Source organism: Anopheles stephensi, chromosome 2 (assembly GCF_013141755.1).
Source record: "Anopheles stephensi strain Indian chromosome 2, UCI_ANSTEP_V1.0, whole genome shotgun sequence".
Classification (NCBI taxonomy): Eukaryota; Metazoa; Arthropoda; class Insecta; order Diptera; family Culicidae; genus Anopheles; species Anopheles stephensi.
Window position 1 is genome coordinate 59,983,671 of NC_050202.1, and position 11,933 is coordinate 59,995,603.

Genomic DNA, 11,933 nt, shown 5'->3' on the forward strand with positions numbered 1-11,933 from the left:
TCATCGAACAGTAATGTTAATCATTCGCTAAAATGCTCCATAGTACTATTGTTGTTATTGTGCCAGTCCTGTCCCAGTGCACAGTCTTCAACAATTAGCAATTTCCACGTTAATGAGCCCACACAAAGAAGTTCCAGGTTCCGGGATAGCATAAAGCGTGAAATGGTTATACCAGTGAATAAAACGAAGAAAAATAGCTATCGTTGATTCGTAATAGAAAACACCGTGGGCTGTTCAGAAGAAAATTAATTGTAATTAGTTATTTCTGATTTTAAACAACTGCCATCCAACCATTTAACTGCTTATAACGCTGAGCGTAATAGAAAAATCCTTGATAGGTGCAGCTATTTTCTTTATTTTCTAATCGTTTTAATATGCTTCAAAATTGCTTCATCGACGTGTATATAGGAAATCCTTACGGAAGTTAACTCTTTCATACATATTTTTAGGATCACCCAGAGATTTTATGACAGTTTCTGTAATATTAAAGAATTAGTCTTAATCGGTGGTTCAAATCTCACCAGTTCTTAGCGAAAATTCTTTATCGTGAGGAGACACCGTATCTTGGATGTATAAGGTCGCTTCATTGCACAGTATTCCGATATCCGTTTTCGAGCTCTTGATCATAGCGTATAAACGGATACGATGTGTCCTGAAGTTTTCTGTTCGTGGGTTACTTCCTTCTCCTTTCTCGCTGACTTTTCTGATACGTGCTTTTATCGAGGAATAGACGGGATCACTCCTATAGTCTGTTAGCACGCAAAAAAATGGCCGTCAGGTAGGCTTAGTCTTTGTTTCTGCGGGTCCTGAATCGGAGTGTTCGGCAACATTTCCTCTGCTACGAGCTTTGTCGGCTTTCAACAAGTGCTATCACCTGTTCGACTATAATGTCTCCTTGTCTCGTTTTCGTGTCCGTCTTCGAGAAGTATCTTTCCTTGCCACCTAATCCTGACTGTCATCCTCGCTTTCCCTTTAAGTGTTAATGAACATTGTTGAACCATTGGCGGACAATATGAACTAAATAAATAAATAAATCAATAAATAAACATTTCAATGCCCTGGACTGCGTCTAACAAGGTGGATAGAGCAGCCTCTTTGGATACTTTGGAGTCGCTCTGCCCTAAACGGTGGAGATGAGCGTTCAATGCGAAATAGTTAGACCAACCTTCGAATGAATGCATGGTCTCCTGAGATGTCATAAAGCCAAGGTTTCAATAACACTTGTGTGATTGAGTGATTGAATATAGAAACCTCCCGAGCTTCTATGTCACACATACTCTGCCTCCTAGCCATGCAGAGAGACTGTGAGGCACGCATGTGCTACTGAGGTAGGATATTCCTACCGGAGAAGGACCCTACTGAAGTCTCTTTTTGGCCAATCGACCTGACTTTTTCATCGGAATTTTCAAATGCATATTCTTCGGCACAACTTGGAACAACAACATCTGAGAGGGATCTGATATCTGATCTGTGCGTCCGCCCCTGTTAGATCCAAAGCGCGATCCATCGTTCAACTTACGATGGAGGCGTGTCCTCCATTTTGAGGGGTTCAATTCCAATCCTGTGGGTGTAATGAGTTTAAGAAACTAATGTCTACTTCAATTGAACTCTCTTGTTGAGTTTAAAGTACTCACACAAACTCTTTGAACTCGCTGGATAACAGTGAACATGAGTCGAGCATCTCCGGATAGCTTGATGTAGGCGCTGCGTCCAATCAACCAGATATTTTTCATGGAATCCCCACTTCAAGACGCTGCGTACAAGTTTCAATTTCAATTAATAAAATGACGGATAAAATCTAATCTGCTCCATGGACACCTTCCTCCAACGTTCGGGGAATAATCGTTGCATTGATGGCGTGTCCCACATGCTTCCGTATCTTAATGAAAAACCCCAAACCACACCAGCACTGCGAAGAGTGTCTTAAGCCGCCGGCAAACTATAACACCTACCTTCGCCACCTTGTTGCTTGCCAACATTCTTCCGGATTACTTTCCGGCTCGTGCGTGTTCCCTCACTGGAGGAATGAAGTCCCTTATGTCTTTGCGTTTTTCCCTCTGAACTATAAACATGATTAATGCAGAATCTTAACCAGCGTAACACATCGACATTCATCCCTCGGGCTTTACCACGGAATTACTATCCTTCTCTCACAACCACCCTCTCTCTCTCTCCCTCTATCAACTTTTAAATAAAACTACAAACATATTTCCTATTATGCATTCCTCCACCCAATTTCCAGGCATATGGAGTGTGGTGTGATGCGATGTGAGGCCATGCATGATGCATCGCCGTACCGAATTCCATCCCAAATCGGTCGAAAGCTTGCGGCCACAATAACGAATATCGAAGGAAAAGGAAACGAGCACCACACAACAAATGAGATATGATTCTCTGAGGGTACGTTAATTTTTAGCTATTTCTTTTCTTCTCGCCGGCCGAGCTTGGTTTTGATAGTTTGTTGCATCGGTTGTTTTATTCTCCACCCAGCCCAGCGGGAGATCGGCTAAAAAAATCCGTGTGGTTAGTTGCGATTGGTATTATGTTTTGATTTGTGCATTTGGTCGTTTGATTTTCTGGCTAACCGTTCGCACACTCGAGCTGCTCGATCGATTTGGCGATGGGGTTGCCGGTTTTCACCCATTATTTTCCAGCCCAAAACAAGCAGCAGCAGTGTGGAAAAAAAACAACGAGGAAAAAGTTGCCTCTCATCCGTGTGCAAAATGTTTTTAATCATTTTTCACTTAACTGGGTTCCGTTTTTTGTCGGTCGTAGCCCACATGGAAAAAATGTATTGGAAGAAAAAGTTATGGAAAATGTTTATTTTACGAACGGGACGGTACGTTCGATTGTGTTTGCTTGTTTGTTTGTTTGTAGTGAAGGTTTTTTTTTTTTTGTTTGGCGTCAGCCCGTGGGAGATGCAGCTGGAGCGATCGCCGACAGTCGGAATGGTCGATTTTTCATACTTTCCACTGCTTACCTTTGCGCAATCTGGCCATACGTGCTGACGGATACTGTAATTGGATTAAAGTCCTTGCATATGTTTATTCATGCCTGGTTCGATGGGAAGGGCGGGGGGGGTGAGCTTTCCCAACCCAATCGTTCTGCACCGTGGGCGAAAGAAGAATTATTGTTACCACTTTCGGTGGGCAGCAGCTCAGAAAATAGTTTTAATGAGCTTCACGGTGAAATAAAATCGATCCCCGTCTTGGCGAGTGGCATTTTTATTCACATCATTTGGTCATTGAAATGAGTTTTTTTTTACACTGAGTGAAATAAAAATAGCATCACTTTTATTATTTTTTAACAATTTTTCCCTCTCTTTTTTCACTCAAATGTTGGCATCCAAACCCACTTTTTTATCTAACTTTACATAAATAAGTCGAATTCAGCACCTTAAGCGCTTTGGATAATTACGTCGTCGCAATATACAAAAACATCGTGCAATATCAAGCCAGACGAGTTCACTTGGAAATTGCCTATAAGGGTTGCGATGCTCCGGAAGAGCAGCTAATCTATGTTGCAGTATAAAAAGATATTTGTAAAGGAATAAAGAGCAGAGAAAAGCATCCCAAACTTTTGTAGAATTGCAATGTCAAGCAATCACAAGATATGTTCAGTATATTCTGTTAAGCAACGAGCTCTTGGAGCGGCCTTGGACGCTCTGTCAGTACAACTTTAGAGAGGTTGATAACTCAAATCGGTTCAATATCGGCGAAAATTATGGATTTTTCCAATGAAATGAGGTTCAATCTTGATAGTTTAGAAAATTGGCAACACTTTTAACAAGATCGGAGCGAATAACCCAGTTCTGATGTGAGCTGGAACATAAACTGATAATTCATTGAGCTTTTCCATGTCAAGGGAAGCATTCATTAGCAATGACTGTTAGAAACAATCTGGTAGAAGCCCAAGCTTCAATTAGCTGCAGGCACTTAGCACGATTCACAACTCTGACTAAAGCATGATTTTTACAAAACATTTTGATGGGTAATGATTGATTAGTACATGCTAAGGATCATTATCCATTACAGTTGGGAAACAGTTGGGAAGCTTTAACAAGCTATAATATTGTACTTGTGGATACAGTGCTGTAATTGAGCTGTATATCCTAGAAAAAGTGAAAATGACCCCTTGCATATGGTATATGCAAATCATAATTTGGAATAATTACTCGTACACTTGCTTCTTATATCCTTAAAATGCAGTTTAATGTAATTTTTTGATATGAGTATTAGCATCCGTTGAACATAGTGGTGCTATTAATGGTCGTTATTTTTGTCCTTTTAATGTAAAAATTGGTTGGTAAATTTTGAAAATATTCCCCAACAACCATGGTGGTGCTACAATTATTTCACTCAGTGCCGATAAAGAAAGATTGCCATCCTAGGATTTCCCTTTAGCAAAGCAAAGCATAAAATCGAGTAAATGGCGCGCGATTATTATCGAACCACGCTCTGCCCGCTACTCAATCACTTCTCCTCCTTTTTTTGTGTGAGTATAAAATTTCATTTCAATAATTGTAATTAGATCGACTCACTCTCGCTCGCTCGTGAATCCTCCATTCAGGGTTTTACATGCATTACGATCGATTCCTTTTCCTTATCGACGTTTTCCCACAGCTTTCCAAGCATCTGCGGACCTGGCACCGATAGGAAAGTGTTTTTAATGGAAGATAAATAAGACGTAATAAAATGTTAATTCCACTGCCAGATGATGTGCCATCTCCACTTGATTGCTGCCCGGTTCGAATTGCTTTCAAGGCGCGCCGCTGAAGGACGATGGAGGACGTGTTGGGGCGCCGGGTTGCCTCAAAAGGGTTTCTTTCAGATTGGAGAAGGACGTGGTCGATTCCTTTACTTCGTAGTAGTACTATATTTGCACTTTATCGTTTGGCTGGTGGTCTCCAACTGAACTCTACGGCGATCCTCGCGCTCTTTTATACGCGAGGAAGTGCTACCCGCAAATATTTAGAACATTCCAGAAAGATCTCCGAGCGTCGCTTTCTAGAACATTCCTGAAAGATTCTGCGAGTGTCGCTTCTCGATCCTCGTGTTTCGATGATGGTTGATGATGACGATGATGATAGTTTGCGCTCGGGTGTCTCTCTCTCTCGGCCTTGCTTGCAGCGCGTTCGGCTATCTTCGTCGCCGCTACTCTCTCTCACTGCCTCGTTAGAGTCGGTGGTCACGCCCATCTGCTTCACTAGTAACCGGAGCTAGCGTGTCGGTAGCGAACATGCACCCCCGGGCTGAGAAGAATCCTTTGAAGCACTGCAATCCTGTTTGCAGTTGTCTTCGATGGGTAAGATGGACAGTCGGGAAACTGCTCGTCGGTAAATTGTTCCTCCGATTCTCACGTCGACGGCTCGAACAAGATTGTCTGCTCCTGGATAGATGTTGACTATCCTGCCCATTTTCCATGTCTGGGATGGCAAATCTCGTTCCTCGACCAGTACGATCATTCCAGGCCAGATGTTGGGATGTGTTTGCTGGTTTTTACTGCGGGGTTGTAACGTCTGCAAATAGTCCTTCCTCCACTGCTTCCAAAAATTCTCCCTTAGCTGCTGCAGGTATTGCCACCGGGATAGTCGATTCCGTGGGATGGTGTCGTAGCTTGGCTCTGGTGTTGCTATCAACGGACGACCTACCAGAAAATGACCTGGAGTGATCACTTCTGGGTCCGTTGTATCGGTAGAAATAGCAAACAGCGGCCTCGAATTCAGGATCGCCTCCACCTGGGTCAGCACCGTCGTATACTCTTCGAACGTTAGCTTGGCGTCCTTTAACGTTCGCTTAAGATGGTACTTCGTGCTCTTGACTGCAGCCTCCCAAAGACCTCCGAAGTTTGGTGCTTCGGGTGGTATAAAATGCCACACGATTTCCTTCGGCTGACAGTATTCCTCTATTTTGTCGACGGTTGCTCGGTTCTGGAACAGTTGATACAGCTCGTGCAGCTCCGTTTTGGCTCCCTTGAAATTGCATCCGTTGTCCGAAAAAATCTCCTTGCTCAATCCACGTCGACTAGTGAAGCGATGAAATGCTGCAAGGAAGGCATCGCTTGACATATCTGACACCAACTCCAGGTGAATCGCCTTTGTTGCCATGCACACGAATACAGCAATATAGGCCTTAACCATACGAGGTTTGTACCGCCCTTCTTTGACCAATACGGGACCAGCGTAATCCACCCCAGTTTTCTCAAAAGGATGCGATTGGGTAACTCGGCAAGATGGTAGATTTCCCATGAGCTGATTGGAAGTTCGTGGCCTTGAACGGAAACAACGAACGCAGGATCTGGTGATCTTTCGCACTGATGATCTTCCATCAAGAAGCCAAAACTTCAAACGCAGAGCTGCTAACAGTCCGGACGGTCCGATGTGTAGAAGTTCTTGGTGATACGCCCGGATGATGAGGTCGGAAACTGGATGTCTTGGAAGTAAAATCTGATGTTTACTGGAAGATGGAAGGTCGGAATGCTGAAGTCTTCCTCCGACACGCAAAATGCCGTTGACGATTATGGGGTGCAGGGCGTAAATCCGTTTACATGGCTCGTTGGCTTCTACTCGGTGGATTTCATCAGCCAGGGTTTCATGCTGAATGGTCTTCACAATCAGGTCCAGGGCTCTTCGAAGTTCCAAGACAGTGGGACAACGACTGGTGACACGCTTGGAAGTGTTCTTCTCTCGGCAATTCAGGATGAAGCGTTGAACTAGAGCGATCACCCGTTGGAGTTTCCGAAACGAGCTGTACTTTGAAAATACCGGGAGTTTGTCTTGGTTCATGGCTGGTGCTGCAATAATGGGTGTTGCTCTTAATTCCGGGACGACTTCATCAGGCAACTCTTCTGGTATATCCACTTCATAATCAGCGCTCTGGAGGAACTTGGGACCCATCCACCAGAGTTCGTTTGTCCGCAAGGCTTCTGGCAATAGTCCTCGGGATACTATGTCGGCTGGATTCTCCTTCGTTGAGATATATCTCCACTGAATTCCCAACGGTTCGGTGAGTTGGCGGATTTTTTCGATGCGATTCCGTACAAATACTTGCAGGGTTGCAAGCGGCTTTTTAAGCCAGGCGAGGACTATTTGGCTGTCTAGCCAGAGGACGACGTGAAGAATGTTGAAGTCGAACGATCCCAAGACCTTCGAAATCAGCTTCGCCAGAAGGTAAGCTCCTAACAACTCCATGCGGGGAATGGTGACTTTCTTCACAGGGGCAACCTTAGATTTGCTGCAGACTAAACGAAGACTCGCAGTTCCGTCGGGAAAGATGCAACGTAGATACAATGCTGCTCCATAGGCCGATTTAGAAGCGTCCGAAAATCCATGCATCTCCACAGCGATGTGATTCGGCGACACGACGCACCTCGGGATTCTAATGCTGTTCACGTTCTGCAAGGACGACCGGAACTGCAGCCACTCCTGAAGCAGGTCTCCTTCCAGGCAGGTGTCCCATGGGATTCCTGCCATCCAAATCTTCTGCATGATGAGCTTGGCGATTATGATCACTGGCGACAACAGGCCTATCGGATCGAACAACTTGCTTATTTCCGACAGAACGGATCGTTTTGTAGGTGTCTTTGACTGCTCGATAAGATGATTTGTGACGAATGCAAATTCATCCCGTTGTGGACTCCAGGTTAGTCCCAATGTTTTCAGCACTCCTTCACAGCCATCGCTCACGGTTACCAGCTCCTCTCGATCAGCTTCAGGGATGCGTTGTAACAGTTCAGGTGAATTAGAGCTCCACTTGTGGACCGGGAATCCAGCGGTTTTCAGGATGCTAAGGAGCTGGGTCTGACATTCGATGGCTTCTGGTACGGTGCTTGCTCCAGACAGTATGTCGTCGACGTAACAATCTTCTCGGATGATTTTGGCGGCCAATGGGAACGAGGTAGCTTCATCGTTGCTCAGCTGTAGCAGGCATCTGGTTGCAAGGAAAGGGGCGCATGCTGTTCCATACGTAACCGTGGTCAATTCCAAAACGCGCAGAGGGAGTGTTGGATCGGAACGCCAAAAGATGCGCTGGAAGCACGAGTGAGCTGGTATCACCTTGATCTGCCGATACATCTTCGATATATCGGCCGTGAACACGATGAAGTGCTTCCTGAACCGCACGAGGATGACGAAGATGTCGTTTTGGACCGTTGCTCCTACCATGAGCGCTTGGTTGAGTGCTGCATCGGCCATAGAAGCCTTTGCTGATGCATCGAAGACTACTCGGAGCTTTGTGCTGGAACTAGATGGCCGTAGAACTGCATGGTGGGGCAAGTAGTAGCGTGCCTGGTTTGGTGCGTCGAATTCTTCCTTAATTTCATGACAGTGGCCGAGGGCTTCGTAGTCATCGATGAACTTTGCATATTGAAGCTTCAAAGAATGATCCTTCTTCATACGTCTCTCAAGTGACAGGAAGCGGCGCAGGGCCAGCTCTCGGTTGTCCTTCAGCTGAGGCGGAAACTCACGGAAGGGCAGGGAAACAACATATCTTCCGTCTTCGTCTCTGCGGTGGGTGGCAAGGAAATTCCTTTCGCATACTTCATGCTCCGTGGGTTCGTCGGCATCCTCGAGCTCTTCTACTTCCCAAAACCTCTTCATGGTCTCGGGAAGTGATGCGGTGGTTGCGATGCAGCATTGCTGGTCGTTTTTTTGCTCCTCGACGTCTCCTGCAACGACCCATCCAAGGTGCGTCTCCTGAAGTTCGGGTAGGTCATCTCGTAGCTGCATCCTTGCCGATTTAAGCAGACGCAAGAAGTGGGACACGCCTAGCAACATGTCGATTTGGCCAGGCGTATGGAAATCAGGGTCAGCTAAGAACACATCTGGGGGTATTGGCCAATTCGAAACGTCCAACTGGGTCGTCGGGATGACTCCTGTCACTTTGGGAATCACCAGACACTCAACGGTAGTTGAGAAACTGGAACATCTGGATTCCACTGCAACGTTGATCTTCTCGCGGGCGCAGGTTCTGACAGCACCCACTCCGGTGATGGGCACAAGCGTTGGAATCCTTTGCAGTGACAGGCGGTCGGCGAGTGTCTTTGAGACGAAACTGACTTGTGAACCGGAATCCAGCAGCACACGGCAGGGTATCGTACAATTGTGGGAGTTCCTCAAGTTTACCAGGGCTGTCATAAGCATCGCAGTTTTCTGCTGAATCGGTCGGTTATTGGGTACGGCGGTGTTTGCTGAAGGATGGGAAAATGGTACTGGATGCTGCTCGAATTGCACGGCTGGAGTTGTAGTCACCCTTGGCATGGGGATGGTAGGCTTCGCAGGTACTGGGTTGGTGTCTTCATGCAGCAGCGTATGATGCTTTCGATGGCATTTTGAGCAGGTCTTGTTTGATTGGCACTCCCTAGATCGATGGCCGGAGCGAAGGCAGTTAAAGCACAGTTTTAGTTCCTTCACTTTCTCGCTGCGTCTCGCTGGTTCCAGTTTGTTAAAGACTGGACACTCAAAGTGGCGATGGCTTTCTCCGCATATGAAACAGGAATGTAATGAAGGTGCAGGGGACGCGGCGTGTGATCGCTGGCTCGGAAGTTTACTGGTTGATGGTTTGGGACTTCCTTCCTTTCCGGTAGCTGCCTGGGGTCGATTCTGGAACCTTTCCAGTACTTGGCACTCGCTCTGTAGGAATTTCATCGTCTCGTTGAAGTCAGGTAGTTGGCCATGTTCCTGTGCTCGTTCCCACAGCTGCAGAGTCTGGTCGTCTAGCCGTGCAGTGATGATCTTCGTCAGCAGCAGACCAGACATGGCGTCGACTTGGATGCCTTGGTATTCCAAACCTCCAATGTGCCGGTGGATTGTCTTTACCAGCTCCATTAAGTCCTTGTGGTTCCGCTTCGGGATAGGCTTCAGCTCCAAGAGACCAGCCAGATGGGTATCGACGATGACGCGGGGGTTCTCGAACTGGTCCTTCAGCTGTTTCCACGTCTGATGGAAGTTGTTGTCCTGGATGATTTTTGCTGTTATCCATCCAGAAGCATCACCGATGAGCGCCTTGTCCAGATGATGCAATTTCATTGCATCCGATTCATTGCTGCGAACGACGATGTCTTCGAACATTGTCCGGAACTTTGGCCAGTTTTCGACCTTCCCATCGAAGCTGGGAATGGGAGCTCGCAGTGGTTGTTGTTGCACAATAACCGGGGCGTTGACCGTGCTATGGATGGGAGCAAGGGTTGGTGTCAGCTTCGCGGAGAGAAGCTCGATTCTCTCCAAAGCCTCGATGTGGAGGGAATCGAATGCCATCAACATTTCGTCCTGCTCCTCAAATTTCGATGCTGGACATGCTTCCAAAATCTCCCGATGCACTGCGGTGTACTCTTGGTAGTGTACATCGAGTTTTTTCTGGAACACCTTTAGCAGCGTTAATGACATTTTTGTCGCGTCGTCTTCGGCTTCCATCAAGCTTCGGTTGATGAGCGTGACTCTCCGCTTGATTTGGCCACGCTGGTGGATCCGGAGCTTGAGGTCTGTCTCCTCGTCCTTTTTCTCTGGTGTATGATCCAGACCCATGGTGTTTTGTCACATGCACAGACGACTGGTATTGATAATTTCACTTCACGTTGTTCAAGCCACGTGCACGCTTTACACTCAACACTTAGCGTTGTTCAAAGCCACGCTAACGCTTCTCACTTAGAGTTGGATGGAATAATAGGGTGTAGTACGACTTTACTATCCACTTCTTGAACCAGAAGTAATAGTGTGCTTCTACTGGTTGCCTGGTTTACCAGAAAAGAGGTTGGGAACGGATGGTTTCGTAGGAAGGATTTGCTTCCACTAGTCGCCTAGTTGACCAGGGAAGGCTGATACTGGGAACTGGCCGATTAGCGCACTAATCGTCAGCGATCACTTCACTGGTCGCCTAGTTGACCAGAAAAGAGGTTGCTTCTACTGGTTGCCTGGTTAACCAGAGAAGGCTTGGGTACTGATCGGCTCGGCAATCTGGGGACACCACTTCACTGGTCGCCTGGTTGACCAGAAAAGAGGTTGCTTCTACTGGTTGGCTGGTTAACCAGAGAAGGCTTGGGTACCGATCGGATCGGTAATCTGGAACGGTTTGCTTCCACTAGTCGCCTGGTTGACCAGGGAAGGCTTCTGATACCGGGGACTGTAGGCCGGTATCCGGTTCGGGATGGACCAAATGTTGGGGCGCCGGGTTGCCTCAAAAGGGTTTCTTTCAGATTGGAGAAGGACGTGGTCGATTCCTTTACTTCGTAGTAGTACTATATTTGCACTTTATCGTTTGGCTGGTGGTCTCCAACTGAACTCTACGGCGATCCTCGCGCTCTTTTATACGCGAGGAAGTGCTACCCGCAAATATTTAGAACATTCCAGAAAGATCTCCGAGCGTCGCTTTCTAGAACATTCCTGAAAGATTCTGCGAGTGTCGCTTCTCGATCCTCGTGTTTCGATGATGGTTGATGATGACGATGATGATAGTTTGCGCTCGGGTGTCTCTCTCTCTCGGCCTTGCTTGCAGCGCGTTCGGCTATCTTCGTCGCCGCTACTCTCTCTCACTGCCTCGTTAGAGTCGGTGGTCACGCCCATCTGCTTCACTAGTAACCGGAGCTAGCGTGTCGGTAGCGAACAGGACGGGGAGAAAAAATCTCCTCTAATCCTACCACTTTACCATAAATCATGTACTTGATGATGAGCGTAATAAACGTTTAATAGCGCGATTGCACTAATTTTGTTTTAAATTAAGCGCTTCAATTGAATTACGCACCATTAACGTATAATTTACAATCACCGGTGGCAAAAAAACCCGGTGATTTGAGATTCTCCAATGGAATTACTGTTTTTCCTCCCCCGGCCGATATGTGAAAGTAATAATAACGGAAAGGAAGCTTAACTTCACACATTAAGAGGGAAGAGCAGCAAAAAACATCCAGCAAAACAAAACACATCCCTTAACCGCTACGATAAT

General features: G+C 46.5%; 1 protein-coding gene across 1 annotated transcript; it reads right to left on the reverse strand.

Moving 5' to 3' along the window:
* Positions 1 to 7,223: 7,223 nt before the first annotated feature.
* On the reverse strand, positions 7,224 to 10,519 carry LOC118502430. Its single transcript, XM_036034658.1, has 2 exons — positions 7,368 to 10,519; positions 7,224 to 7,290 (listed from the first exon to the last, which is right to left on the reverse strand). The coding sequence occupies exons 1-2, from the start codon at positions 10,517 to 10,519 to the stop codon at positions 7,224 to 7,226; spliced, it is 3,219 nt and encodes a 1,072-aa protein (XP_035890551.1).
* Positions 10,520 to 11,933: the final 1,414 nt, after the last annotated feature.

Excerpts from the sequence above, each read along its gene's own strand:
- LOC118502430 (XM_036034658.1), bottom strand. The coding sequence starts at position 10,519 with ATGGGTCTGGATCATACACCAGAGAAAAAGGACGAGGAGACAGACCTC. Across the intron at positions 7,291-7,367 it reads AACAGCATTAGAATCCCGAG|CATTGTATCTACGTTGCATC; the intron begins GTGCGTCGTGTC and ends CCTATGGAGCAG.